This window comes from Lolium perenne, chromosome 4, assembly GCF_019359855.2.
Source record: "Lolium perenne isolate Kyuss_39 chromosome 4, Kyuss_2.0, whole genome shotgun sequence".
NCBI classification, from domain to species: domain Eukaryota; kingdom Viridiplantae; phylum Streptophyta; class Magnoliopsida; order Poales; family Poaceae; genus Lolium; species Lolium perenne.
This window is the reverse complement of record NC_067247.2, coordinates 74,289,009-74,304,080: the sequence shown is the minus strand read 5'-3', so window position 1 is coordinate 74,304,080 and position 15,072 is coordinate 74,289,009. Positions and strand designations below refer to the sequence as shown.

The 15,072-nt window shown below is 44.2% G+C and overlaps 1 protein-coding gene across 1 annotated transcript; it reads right to left on the bottom strand.

Annotated features, from left to right (window-relative positions):
• Positions 1–11,103: 11,103 nt before the first annotated feature.
• On the bottom strand, positions 11,104–14,768 carry LOC127292972 (uncharacterized). Its single transcript, XM_051322523.2, has 8 exons — positions 14,437–14,768; positions 13,468–13,548; positions 13,296–13,384; positions 13,127–13,201; positions 12,895–12,998; positions 12,561–12,821; positions 12,388–12,453; positions 11,104–11,656 (listed from the first exon to the last, which is right to left on the bottom strand). The coding sequence occupies exons 1-8, from the start codon at positions 14,557–14,559 to the stop codon at positions 11,409–11,411; spliced, it is 1,047 nt and encodes a 348-aa protein (XP_051178483.1). The 5' UTR covers positions 14,560–14,768; the 3' UTR covers positions 11,104–11,408.
• Between the last annotated feature and the right edge of the window lie 304 nt (positions 14,769–15,072).

The following is a 15,072-nucleotide window of genomic DNA, read 5'->3' as shown; positions in this document are numbered from 1 at the left end:
TTACCTACAGTACTTTGTTTTTATTTTGTGTCTTGGAAGTTGTTTACTACTGTAGCAACCTCTCCTTATCTTAGTTTAGTGTTTTGTTGTGCCAAGTAAAGCCGTTGATAGAAAAGTAAGTACTAGATTTGGATTACTGCGCAGTTCCAGATTTCTTTGCTGTCACGAATCTGGGTCTACCTCCCTGTAGGTAGCTCAGAAAATTAATCCAATTTACGTGCATGATCCTCAGATATGTACGCAACTTTCATTCAATTTGAGCATTTTCATTTGAGCAAGTCTGGTGGCCTAATAAAATTCGTCAATACGAACTGTTCTGTTTTGACAGATTCTGCCTTTTATTTCACGTTGCCTCTTTTGCTATGTTGGATGAATTTCTTTGATCCATTAATGTCCAGTAGCTTTATGCAATGTCCAGAAGTGTTAAGAATGATTGTGTCACCTCTGAATATGTTAATTTTTATTGTCACTAACCCTCTAATGAGTTGTTCTAAGTTTGGTGTGGAGGAAGTTTTCAAGGATCAAGAGAGGAGTATGATGCAACATGATCAAGGAGAGTGAAAGCTCTAAGCTTGGGGATGCCCCGGTGGTTCACCTCTGCATATATCAAGAAGACTCAAGCGTCTAAGCTTGGGGATGCCCAAGGCATCCCCTTCTTCATCGACAACATTATCAGGTTCCTCCCCTGAAACTATATTTTTATTCCATCACATCTTATGTGCTTTTCTTGGAGCGTCGATTTGTTTTTGTTTTTTTGTTTTGTTTGAATAAAATAGATCCTAGCATTCACTTTATGGGAGAGAGACACGCTCCGCTGTAGCATATGGACAAGTATGTCCTTAGTTTCTACTCATAGTATTCATGGCGAAGTTTCTTCTTCGTTAAATTGTTATATGGTTGGAATTGGAAAATGATACATGTAGTAATTGCTATAAATGTCTTGGGTAATGTGATACTTGGCAATTGTTGTGCTCATGTTTAAGCTCTTGCATCATATACTTTGCACCTATCAATGAAGAAATACATAGAGCATGCTAAAATTTGGTTTGCATATTTGGTTTCTCTAAGGTCTAGATAATTTCTAGTATTGAGTTTGAACAACAGGGAAGACGGTGTAGAGTCTTATAATGTTTTCAATATGTATTTTATGTGAGTTTTGCTGCACCGGTTCATCCTTGTGTTTGTTTCAAATAAGCCTTGCTAGCCTAAACCTAGTATCGAGAGGGAATACTTCTCATGCATCCAAATACTTGAGCCAACCACTATGCCATTTGTGTCCACCATACCTACCTACTACATGGTATTTTCCGCCATTCTAAAGTAAATTGCTTGAGTGCTACCTTTAAAATTCCATCATTCACCTTTGCAATATATAGCTCATGGGACAAATAGCTTAAAAACTATTGTGGTATTGAATATGTAATTATCCACTTTATCTCTTATTAAGTTGCTTGTTGTGCGATAACCATGTTCACTGGGGACGCCATCAACTACTCTTTGTTGAATTTCATGTGAGTTGCTATGCATGTTCGTCTTGTCTGAAGTAAGAGAGATCTACCACCTTATGGTTAAGCATGCATATTGTTAGAGAAGAACATTGGGCCGCTAACTAAAGCCATGATCCATGGTGGAAGTTTCAGTTTTGGACAAATATCCTCAATCTCATATGAGAAAATTATTAATTGTTGTTACATGCTTATGCATAAAAGAGGAGTCCATTATCTGTTGTCTATGTTGTCCCGGTATGGATGTCTAAGTTGAGAATAATCAATAGCGAGAAATCCAATGCGAGCTTTCTCCTTAGACCTTTGTACAGGCGGCATAGAGGTACCCCTTTGTGACACTTGGTTAAAACATGTGCATTGTGATGATCCGGTAGTCCAAGCTAATTAGGACAAGGTGCGGGCACTATTAGTACACTATGCATGAGGCTTGCAACTTATAAGATATAATTTACATGATACATATGCTTTATTACTACCGTTGACAAAATTGTTTCATGTTTTCAAAATCAAAGCTCTAGCACAAATATAGCAATCGATGCTTTTCCTCTATGGAGGACCATTCTTTTACTTTCAATGTTGAGTCAGTTCACCTATTTCTCTCCACCTCAAGAAGCAAACACTTGTGTGAACTGTGCATTGATTCCTACATACTTGCATATTGCACTTATTATATTACTCTATGTTGACAATTATCCATGAGATATACATGTTACAAGTTGAAAACAACCGCTGAAACTTAATCTTCCTTTGTGTTGCTTCAATGCTTTTACTTTGAATTATTGCTTTATGAGTTAACTCTTATGCAAGACTTATTGATGCTTGTCTTGAAGTGCTATTCATGAAAAGTCTTTGCTATATGATTCACTTGTTTACTCATGTCATATACATTGTTTTGATCGCTGCATTCACTACATATGCTTTACAAATAGTATGATCAAGGTTATGATGGCATGTCACTCCGAAATTATACGTGTTATCGTTTTACCTGCTCGGGACGAAACGAGAACTAAGCTTGGGGATGCTGATACGTCTCCGACGTATCGATAATTTCTTATGTTCCATGCCACATTATTGATGTTATCTACATGTTTTATGCACACTTTATGTCATATTCGTGCATTTTCTGGAACTAACCTATTAACAAGATGCCGAAGTGCCGATTCTTTGTTTCTGCTGTTTTTGGTTTCAGAAATCCTAGTAACGAAATATTCTCGGAATTGGACGAAATCAACGCCCAGGGTCCTATTTTGCCACGAAGCTTCCAGAAGTCCGAAGAGGAGACGAAGTGGGGCCACGAGGTGCCCAAACCATAGGGCGGCGCGGCCCCCCCTTGGCCGCGCGGCCCTGTGGTGTGGGGCCCTCGTGCCGCCTCCTGACCTGCCCTTCCGCCTACTTAAAGCCTCCGTCGCGAAACCCCCGATCGAGAGCCACGATACGGAAAACCTTCCGAGACGCCGCCGCCGCCGATCCCATCTCGGGGGATCCAGAGATCGCCTCCGGCACCCTGCCCGAGAGAGGGAATCATCTCCCGGAGGACTCTACGCCGCCATGGTCGCCTCCGGAGTGATGTGTGAGTAGTCTACCCCTGGACTATGGGTCCATAGCAGTAGCTAGATGGTTGTCTTCTCCCCATTGTGCTATCATTGTCGGATCTTGTGAGCTGCCTAACATGATCAAGATCATCTATCTGTAATTCTATATGTTGCGTTTGTTGGGATCCGATGAATAGAGAATACTTGTTATGTTGATTATCAAAGTTATATCTATGTGTTGTTTATGATCTTGCATGCTCTCCGTTACTAGTAGATGCTCTGGCCAAGTAGATGCTTGTAACTCCAAGAGGGAGTATTTATGCTCGATAGTGGGTTCATGCCTGCATTGACACAGGACGATGTGAGAAAGTTCTAAGGTTGTGTTGTGCTGTTGCCACTAGGGATAAAACATTGATGCTATGTCTAAGGATGTAGTTGTTGATTACATTACGCACCATACTTAATGCAATTGTCTGTTGCTTTGCAACTTAATACTGGAGGGGGTTCGGATGATAACCTGAAGGTGGACTTTTTAGGCATAGATGCAGTTGGATGGCGGTCTATGTACTTTGTCGTAATGCCCAATTATATCTCACTATACTCATCATGATATGTATGTGCATGGTCATGCCCTCTTTATTTGTCAATTGCCCAACTGTAATTTGTTCACCCAACATGCTGTTTATCTTATGGGAGAGACACCTCTAGTGAACTGTGGACCCCGGTCCAATTCTCTATACTGAAATACAATCTACTTTGCAATCTTTGTTCTCTTGTTTTCTGCAAACAATCATCTTCCACACAATACGGTTAATCCTTTGTTACAGCAAGCCGGTGAGATTGACAACCTCACTGTTTCGTTGGGGCAAAGTACTTTGGTTGTGTTGTGCAGGTTCCACGTTGGCGCCGGAATCCCTGGTGTTGCGCCGCACTACATCCCGCCGCCATCAACCTTCAACGTGCTTCTTGGCTCCTCCTGGTTCGATAAACCTTGGTTTCTTTCTGAGGAAAAACTTGCTGCTGTGCGCATCATACCTTCCTCTTGGGGTTCCCAACGAACGTGTGAGTTACACGTCATCATAGGCTCAACTTGCATTACTGAAAAACTCTATATTTTTATTGTCCATGTTTATCTCTTATCAGAAGTATAGACAATACTTCTGATAAGAGTAGCCCCGAGCATATGAACAAATGCTTGCATTTGATCATAGGCTCTCGCCTATTCTTTCTTGCCATACCCGAGGTTTTTAAAGTAGCCCCCGAGCATTTTGATCAAAAACTTGTGTTTGGTCAAAAGCTCTCGAGATTACCATTATGCCATTGTTGTCGCCAGTCTTCATATACCACAACCGAAATTTTTCCATTATAAAGTGACATCATTGCTGACGATAGCCACGACAACTGTATCGGGAAAACGCGAGTTCTATCTTGTCACTGACCTGCGGGCCCAAAATCTGCGCCACTTTGACACGTTACGCAAGTGGGGGACACATGTCCTCCGCTTTTCCTGGCACGCGCGCTGTAGCGCCTGTCCAGTTTCATCACGGTGAAAATACTTTTTACCCCTTTAGCCACGTGTAAAGCATCGAATCCATTCTCATACCATCCAACGGTTCGACGTTTGGGCTTAACCTGCTATAAATAGTCATCGTCTTCCTCAGTCAATCCCCTTCGCTGCGCCGCGCTCACATCTCCTCTGCCAAAATCTCTCTGCAACCACAAAGTCCAGTGCACACGCCCTGTTCTACCTCTTCCAACGCCATTGTTGATGCCTCCGCGCCCAAGACTCACGAGGCATAGCACTCCCGAAGCTTGCATGGCGGCGCAAGATCTGGGAACTTTGGAGTGGGAAAGATCCAAAATCTCAGGCCAAGATGTGAATCTGATTAAGAAGCTTGGCCTGACGAAGAAGAAGGATGCAGTGCGCTTCCCCAGCGAGGAGAGCTACCCGATGCCTCCCATGGAATATCGGGTTAGCTTTGTTGACCATCTCATTCGCGACCTCTCTGCTCCTATCCACGATTTTCTCCGTGGACTTCTTTTTGTGTACGGGTTGCAGCTTCATCACCTTACTCCCAACTCCATCCTCCATGTTTCTATTTTCATTACCCTTTGCGAGTGCTTCCTTGGAGTCCATCCTAATTGGGCTCTATGGAAGCGCATCTTCTTACTCCGCCGTAATGGCTCTCACAACATTGCCTACAATATAGGCGGTGTTTGTATTTGCGTTCGCCCTGATGTCGAGTATTTTGACGTCAAATTCCCTGACTCGGTCCAAGGGTGGTGCAAAAGATGGTTATATGTCCGCGAGGAATGCGCCGACTCGCTGGAATACAACATCGCTCCTTTTGACGGTAGCGCAAAAATTCTTCGTCGCCGATCCTGGGACGCAGAAGCTACCGAAGAAGAAAAGACGGCGACAGAAGCACTGATGACCCGCATCCATGAGCTCCAGAATACCCGCTGCAAAGAGCTGTCGGGTATCCAAATTACAGCATATTTAGCTGTCTGTATCGACTGTATCGGATTGTATCTGTTTGAATCGAAGGTAGATGGCTATGTACCGATTGTATCGGGTGGTTGTGTCGATATGTATTGTGTTGTATCGGGTTGCATGCACTACTAATCTATGATTATATATGCGTATGTTTAGACCTATTATATTGTAAATGAGGAGAAAAACATTTTACTCCTCTAAGTTTAAGAGTTCAGTTAGGAACCATTTTTTTTAGAGGAGTACATATATGACAGGGAGGTGTTTCACTCGTTTTAGTTTTGGGGATCGGTTAGAAATGCTCTTAGCTAGGCCTCCACTGACACCTAAACCTACTCTCGCACTATGTGTTCTCTTCCTTCGGAAGTTCGGAAGCCGGTAACTTCTAAAGTTTGAACTTATCTCTTTATTTTTGAGGAACGGGCAGTCGAACTGCCAATCGATTAGATAGAAGAAGAGTTTTAATTACAGAAGATCCGCAAGCGGGTCAGGTGACATAAAGGCCAAAAAGAGGAACTAACAATTCTAGGCTACAATCCCATCTCCAAGATCTTGGGTATGCCGTACGCCCTCTGAGCAATGTTCTCCTTGATAAGAGCCGCTACGTTGGTGCTCGTTGCCTCGTTGGTGCATTGACCCCTTGTGTTCGCAAAAGCATCGTGCATTTCTTTGTTTCCACAAAATCCATGGCGTGTGTGAGGATGAGCAAGATATCAAATTTCCTTCTACCCCTTTTCTGAACTCTAGCCCTTGCAATTGCATCCGCTAGATTGATGTTGGCTCCTCAAGTTGTTGTCCTGCACGTTGTAAACATCCCAGCCACACATGTAAAGCATGCCTCTGCAGCCCGTGCCAAAATCTTCCGTCAGACTCCACAATATGTTGTACCTGATTGCTAGCCATAAAAAGAAACATTTCAAAGGGGCGAAAAATGTATTTGGCACATGAGTACCAGTGCTCCTGATTTTTAAAAATCATATTTTTTGGATTTGAAAAAATATGAAATTAAATACCCACATACATATAAACATTCTGAAGGTGCGGTAGAAATTTTGAAGAAAAATATGTTATATTTTAAGCTATACAAAAAACACAAATTTCTGATAAATATATACCTATATACGTAGCCACAAATTTGTTTTTTTCCTGTAGCTCAAAATACAATGCAATTTCTACCGAAACTTTGCATGAATATTCAGAATATGTGTATGTATTCATGGAATAAATGTGATGATTTTTTCGAATGCATAAACACAGTTTTAAAATATTTTAAAAACTGAGAGCACTGGTGCTCATGTGCACCAAATTTGCTTCCCTCCCGATTTCTATATTGAGTTTGCAATGTTGTGGATGTACTTCTTTTAGCGAAAATTCCTCCGTTCTATTAATAATCAACAATAGTACGATTAGTATAAATAGCTTTAGAATAATAACAATTATTATTATATGCTCGGACCACCTAGCAATGACTAAAGACACTAGCATGCGCGGAAAGCCCGACGCCGTCTATTAACCCACAAGTATAGGGGATCACAACAGTCTTCGAGGAAAGTAAAACCCAAATTTATTGATTCGACACAAGGGGAGGTAAAGAATACTTATAAGCCTTAACAACTGAGTTGTCAATTCAGTTGCACCTGGAAAAGCACTAGTAACAGGGGTGATGTGAAAGCAGCAGTAATAGAGCAATAGTAACAGTAACATAGCAGCAGTAACAGTAACACAGAGGCAATGGCACCAGAAAATAGTTGATACTACTTCCAATGACATATAGAACGAGTATATGATGATAAGAGATGGACCAGGGTTCCCAGCTATCTACACTAGTGGTAACTCTCAAATAACAAGTGACAAGTGTTGAGTGAACAAATTACAGTTGGGCAATTGATAGGATTGAAATAGCATTAAGACAGAACATCAAGTCTATTAATTATGTAGGCATGTTTTCCATATATAGTCATTCCTGCTCGCAATGAGAAACTTGCATAACATCTTTTGTCCTACCAGCCGGTGGCAGCCGGGCCTCTAGGGAATCTACTGGCAATTAAGGTACTCCTTTTAATAGAGCACCGGAGCAAAGCATTAACACTTGGTTAAAACATGTGATCCTCATACCTACGCCTTCCCCTCCAGATATCCCAGTTGCTGTCACTCTGGGGCCTCGGGTTCCGGACATAGACATGTGCAAACAACTTGTAGATACAATCTAAACAATAATTATAGAGCTTAAATCTAAGATCATGCCACTCGTGCACTAGTGACAAGCATTAAACACAATAAGATTGCAGCAACAATAACTTCACAAACTTATATAGATAGACTAATCATAATGTAACAATCCATCGGATCCCAACAATAACAACACCGATTACATCAGATGGATCTCAATCATGTAAGGCAGCTCATGATATCATTGTATTGAAGTACATGGGAGAGAGAGTACCAACTAGCTACAGCTAGAACCCGTAGTCCATGGGGGAACTACTCACGGAGCATGATGGAGGCGGTGGCGTCGATGGAGAAGGCTTCCGGGGGCACTTGCCCGTCCCGGCGGTGTGCCGGAACAAAGACTTCTGTCCCCCGAAACGGAGTTTCGCGATGGCGGCGGCGCCCCTGGAGTCTTTCTGGAGTTTCGTCAATTGGTATCGGGTTTTTAGGTCGCGAGGGACGTTATAGGCGAAGAGGCGGCGCAAGGGGGTGCCTGGGGGCCCACCCCATAGGCTGGCGCGACCAGGGGGCCACCCGTGCCGCCTTATGGTGTGGGGGCCCTGGGCCTCCTCTCCGGGTCCCCTTCGGTGTTCTGGTCCGTCTTGGTGAAATAAGATGTTTGGCTTTTGTTTCGTCGAATTTCGAGAATATTGCCCGAACAGCCTTTCTGGAACCAAAAACAGCAGAAAATAGGAACTGGCACTTCGGCATCTTGTTAATAGGTTAGTTCTGGAAAATGCATCAAAACGATATAAAATATGAATAAAACATGTAGGTATTGTCATAAAACTAGCATGGAACATAAGAAATTATGGATACGTTGGAGACGTATCACCGTCCTCGCCCCTCCATCACCGCTAGAGTCGGTCAAAGTTTGTCAGAGTAAAACATGTTGTAGTAGACGAACGAGAAATCATCATGCTAAGACCCCAAAGAACCAGCGCATCAGAGAAGCAACTATCACCAATAATGATAACCGTAGATCGGAAGAGACTGTCATGAAACTAGATGAACGAACACGAAAACCGACCGGATTCCAGTAGATCAGACAGGCACACGGCTCCATGTATCCTCCGCTAGTGTTAGACGCACTGCTGGAGCTAAGATAGAACGAGAAAGACCTTATTCTGACTTCAGAATGTAGCCGCCGCCTCAACATCCCTCAAAAGACACCGAGAAACAACCTGAAAAATGAAAGTAAACTTCCAGCCGGCGAGAGGCCATGGTCCGCCACACCTCCAAGGGCCCAAGACCAACAGTGGTGAAACGATGTCTTCGACAAAGGGAACGGAACCCTAGATGGGTTTTTTTTTAACAATATTCGGGTGGGAACACCCGGAAAAGCTGCTATTAAAGAACCTGGAGTACTAATAGACCCTATAGAGTACAAGGAATTACACAGGGATGTAGGAAAAAGCAAAGAGGCCCCTAGAGAAATCTAGAAAACGCAATCAAGTCCTCATTCTTCCTCCTCTTCCAGGTTGCGCTCCGACGACGGACTACAGCCGCGTCTCCGGGGATCATGCCACTTGGAAAACGCAGCACAGGAGAACACCGCCATCCAGAGCAAAGCAGCAGTGGAGCGACAACCCTACTGTCGTTGGGTCCGACGTGAAGACGAAGAAACCTCCATTGAGACGTCGGAGAGAAGCTGCTCATCGAACATCACCTCCAGCATTCAAATCCCGAGATCAAGCCACCACCATGGGGTTTGATAGACGCGAGAGAGAGCCAGCAGTGATAAGAACTGCGTCGGCAACAAGAGGGAGAAGCATGGACTGCTGGGCATCACTAACCCCCTCGCCTCCACGGCCGGCCAGGTGAGAAATACCCAAATGTCCGCCTCCAAGCCAACCTCCACCGCCACCATGGCCGGCCAAAGAGGCAAGGAGGCAGTCTTCTTCTTCTGCTACCAACTCCTAGGCGCCTTATCGAAGGGCCTTGCCGTCGGTAGGCTCCAATCCAAGATCCACCACGGATCTGGAGGGAGGCTGCCGGCGACACGCCAGATGGTGCCGCGCCGGAGCACCAAGAGGCAATCAGCCCCTGCCACTTCCAGATCAAGCATCGACGACGACTTCCGCCGATCCTCCTCGCCACCAAGGCCGGCCAGGAGCGGAAGAAAAACCGCCGTGAGAAGCTTGAGAGGAGGAGCGAGAGCCTTATTGTGGAGGTCGAACGAGGTAGAGGCGCCTTGGACTCCGGCCGCCGGAGCAGCAAGGAGCGCCTCCAGCACACCGCCAGCCCTGGATCTGGCCGGGAAACCAGAGCTCCACCTCCAGAAACAACCGGCAAAACGCCGCGATCTACTCCTATCCTAGGAAAACTACTCCGGCGCCTCCCCTCCGCCACCTCCGGCCGGCATCGCCGCTGGAGGGGCTCGGGATGGGGCCGGAAATCTCAGAGACGCTCCTGGCTACTGTATGCTGCTCTAGATGGGTTTTGTGGCCACCGTCTACCTCGTTGGCACTTGGCAGAGCATCCCATAGTTCTTTGTAGTGTACTCCCCACTTCCCCAGACTTTGTAATCTGAAATACTTTTCTCCGTCAGGGCGTCCACGACATGTCGGCAATTCTTCTCGTGGGCACCATTCCTAGTTTCCTACCATGGCTGGCGCAATCTCAGCTGCTGATGGACCACCTATCCACCTGTCTGTATCCCCCTCATATCTAGCTTGGGAAAAGAAGCTTCAACAATCACTACGGTTTTCCAGTTATAAATACATATACTCTCTCCGTTCCATTCTATAGTGCCTATAATTTTTTGGCACGGAAATTAGCGCAAGAGTATTATTTACATAAGATCTCCTGGCTTAACGATTTGAGATCAGAGTAAAATGAGGAAAATCGATGACTTTCTAAATTAACAAAGTCAAGTTCTACTATTCAGAAAAGAAGAACAATGCTTTCTAAATCTAAGGAATCGTTGGGATCATGCATTAGAAATCTCAATTAATTTTTTCCCTTTTGTATGGGTTTTTTTTCATGCATGTCGTGTGGAAGCTAACCGGTAGAGGGGGTAATGAAAAAAAAAGCCAAGCTACAATTTTATATTCTGAAACAAATACCAAAAATCTATACGCATTATAAAAAGATTATAAAAAGGAAGAGAGGGAGTACTTCTCTACACAAAATCCATCCAAGTAACAATCAAGTGTTAAGCTACACAAAATCCAACCAAGTGACAACGACAACATAAATCTTGCAATGAAGAAATGCACGCCATCATGCCAGTATGGTCAAAAGCTAACAAGTTGGAAAAAAAATGCATCTCAAACCTAAACAATAGAGCGTGCACCATTTGAGTTTTCGTAGTTTCAATGAATAGACACTTATGGACAAAAAAACAACTGCACAAATAGAATAAACAATAAGGTAATAGTTCCATCAGATAACGACGGGCATGAACATAGAGCTGCATGCTCAGCATTCTTTAACCATTGGGAAAACAAGCAAACCTCGCCAGCAGCAACACTGAAAGATGATTACAGGATAACTTGGGAAAAGCATTGTGCTCACAACGAAATCTCGCGCTCAGGGGAAACTACTAAGACCCACACGACCAACAGCTTCCAACACAAATTCCTCGGATAACTTCACTTTCCCCTGATATTATAAAAGCATGCATTTAAATAGAGAACCAGAAGCCCATGGATTTTCTGCCTTTGCTCAGTACCCTCGCCCACGAGCTACTCTTCCCCGTGCCCTTCCATATCCCCTTCCGCCTTCATATCCACCCCTCCCCGCAGGAGCTTGGTCATATCCCCTTCCGCCTTCATATCCACCCCTACCAGCAGGAGCTTGGTCATATCCCCTTCCGCCTCCGTAGCCCCTTCCAGCAGGAGCTTGGTCATATCCCCTTCCACCTTCATATCCCCTCCCACCTGGAGCACCACCACCTCTGCCGCGTTCATATCCTGCAAGCAGATATGATGAAATGGCACATGAGAAAAATTAAGATCAATATTAAAAAAAAACCTTTGACATATCTAGTTGAAATGGAACATGAGAAAAATTAACAGAACAGATACAGAATTAATATTACCCACAAAGGAAGTTCAAATGGTCATTATTTTTAGGACAATACTAGGTGGTTTGCATGACAAACTAACAGGTAAACAGAGTGTGTCGAACAAAATCAACATATTCAAATGGACATCGAACCTTTTACACAGTGAACAGGTACTCCGTTTCAAAGAATAAGGCGCACGTGTATTCCAAGACAAGCTTTGACCATAAAAATTGAGCAACCAAATTTTGATTATATTATATGTAGTTAGTATCGTTAGATTCGTATTGAAAAGCACTTCCTAGTGATGCTAATTTCATACAAACAATCTTCACCTTTATGATTATTGGTCAAATAAAAAGCACATAAAACGAGGATACCTTATGCTTTGAAACGGAGGGAGTATATTCATGACAGTTACATTATCAGGTCCTCAATCAGAAGAGGAACTACCACATGTGAAGAATAATGGGATGCATGAGTTACTTAAATGTTCACACATTGTGATTTTAAGGGCAGGATTTCAATGTGGAAGGCTAGAGCTAAACAAGAGCAAATGCATTATGGAATACCCGATCAGAACATGAGTTCATAAAAGTACTCAATCAAGAAACACAAATATGTTATATCAGGCCATACCCCCACGGTAACTCCAATTGCCTCTTCCACGGATACCACCCCGTCCTCGATTATATCCACCATTTTCTGGTTCATTGAATCAATTGAGCATCCAAATATCTTAAATAAGCAATATCAGCAATAGAAATTCCTCTAAAAAAAGCAATAGAAATTTACAAGCTACCCTTATATACCTTGGTAGTTTCCTCGGCCTTGGTTGTAGCCATATCCACCACCATATCCACCTTGATTATCATAGTACCCACCATCTTGGTTGTATCCATTATCATAGTAGCCACCATCTTGGTTGTATCCACCTTGATTGTATCCACCTTGGTTGTACCCTCCTTGGTTATACCCACCTTGGTTATTTCCATATCCACCATAACCTCCTCTACCCCAACCCCTACCACGTCCGCGGACCCTTCCTCTGCCACGACCCCGCGCATAGGAATCTAACAAAAACAGGATTGCCATAAGTTTGAGGAACTGAATCACAAAAAACACAGCCAATTATCACTATTATACCTTCATAATCAGCTGGTGGCTGGCGAGGTTGACGCAGCTGTGGTGGCGCCTGCTGAAGGCGCTGCTGTTGCCTGGGTTGCTCAACATAAGATGGGGTTTGATACCTACAAGAAAATATATTAATCTTCCAAATCCATAACAGGATGCATGCACAGTGACCTTATAAATTAGAAATGTAATTTGAAACAGAATCATGACTTCTGAGATAATAACAGGCATTCATCAAAATTACCCTGGAGAGTTCTGGTCCAGATCTACTGGAGACAAAGTTATTGAAATCATCGAAACATGTCGAGTCATCTCCAATCTGCAGAACAAGCAAACATTGAAATAAATTAGAATCCTCGGTGCAACAGAAGTTAATGTGATGGTAGGATGGTAGAAAGAAAAGGAGACTCAACGGGACAAGGCCTTCTTCAATAGGTTCCCAGACATCAGTTATGCTGACAGAACTGATGTTGGTATCTTGGTACAACCCAGGGATCCTTTTCTGTTTTCAAAGAAAGCTGTCAAATATGGTTTCTGGCCAATGCGACATGTAATAACATGAGAAAAACAAAACTGAAGAATCACCTTGATAATCTCTGTGACAGCAACGGACTTGCTGATTGCCTGTCCCATGGCTTTCAGAACAATCTCCTTAATCTTTCGATCCTGATTCAAAATATTAAACATGAGTCAAGAATCAAACAGTAAAAAAATATCAGAGATATACAAAGCTACCAATGCCAGTCCAGCTATTGTATCACAGGGAATACAGCACTAGCAACAGCATCAAATTCCGAATCATCCAAACCCAGCATAGAATTATATACCTCCTTTGCTACGCATCCTACAGCCACCCACATATCGTGAATGCATCCCAAGGGGGTAAGCAACTGACAGAAAAACTAACAAAACACACCACTGCACCATATCACAGTAGGCTGGCACCACGTTTTACAACTGATCTCCAACTGCAGTCAACCGTCACCACAGACTTTGTAACATCACCATTAGACACTTGAAATTATGTTTCCAAGGCATTAGCAATTGAAGACCCCAGATAATATATAATACAAACAGCCACACATTGCTAAATTTCTATCCCCTGTATGCAATAATAATCCGAACCAACGTATCAGATTGAGGCGCATTAACCTTGACTATATCAACCCAGTGGCGCGTACTTAGGAATCTCAATATCACACACATCGGACCAGATTTACAATGGATTATTAAATGCTAAATCGTACAGACTCCACCCATCCTTCCTAGTATTATCTCAAAGCATCAACCCATTAATCCGAACACCACACAACATACCAACATCGAATTGGTGCGTCAATCGGCCTAGTTAGTTCAAATCTACACACACCGGTTGGACGCAGCCTCACCACGCCATTAGACCAAACCAACCTAGCCGTGCGAATCACGCCATCACTTCTTCTGAACCCAAACGGACAACACACACCGCAACCACCAACAACGCGCCGATTCGAACCAACGCAGATACGGAACCGACGGGGATGGGAGGGGGAGGGGGGGCCAAGGGGAGCGGACCTGGAGGAGGGATGTGGCGTAGGAGACGTAGTTGCGGATAAGCCCCTGTGCGGTGATTCGGATCTCGTTCTCGGCGATGGCGGACTCGGGCCGCGGCCGCTCCACCCTCTGGTACCTGTCCATCTCGGCTCTCCCGGCGCCGGCCGCCGCCTCGCGGGTCGCCCGGCGGGTGGTGGTAGGGTAGGGGGCGGAAGGGGATTGGGTGTGCGGGGCGGGGGGATTTGTTGAGGGGTGCGGCGCGGGGTGGGACGATGGTGGGAAGGGCTAAAACCCTAGGCGGAGCGGAGGCAACGATACGTGCGCGCTCGTGGGAGGGCTCGGCTTGCACGAAACCGGGCAAAGGGTCGCCCCTATTTTATTTTCCAGGGACGAGAAAAAAAAAAAAGAGTAAGAAAAGATCGTTTGGGAAATCCGCAGGTCCTTCGGGGTTGTGGTTCTCGCGGGTTGGGCCGTTTCCAGGCCTGCCGACTGGCACTAGGTTCTAGAATCTCGATAGGTAACAACAACTTCCAACTGTGCGGTCAAGGAAACTGTGTGATTTTTTCTCAAGAAAAAGGATACTCTGTGATTTCTTTTCTCTTTATTACACGGATCATACGGATCAATGTGAGGAACTCTTTCTGGGGTGTTCTATAA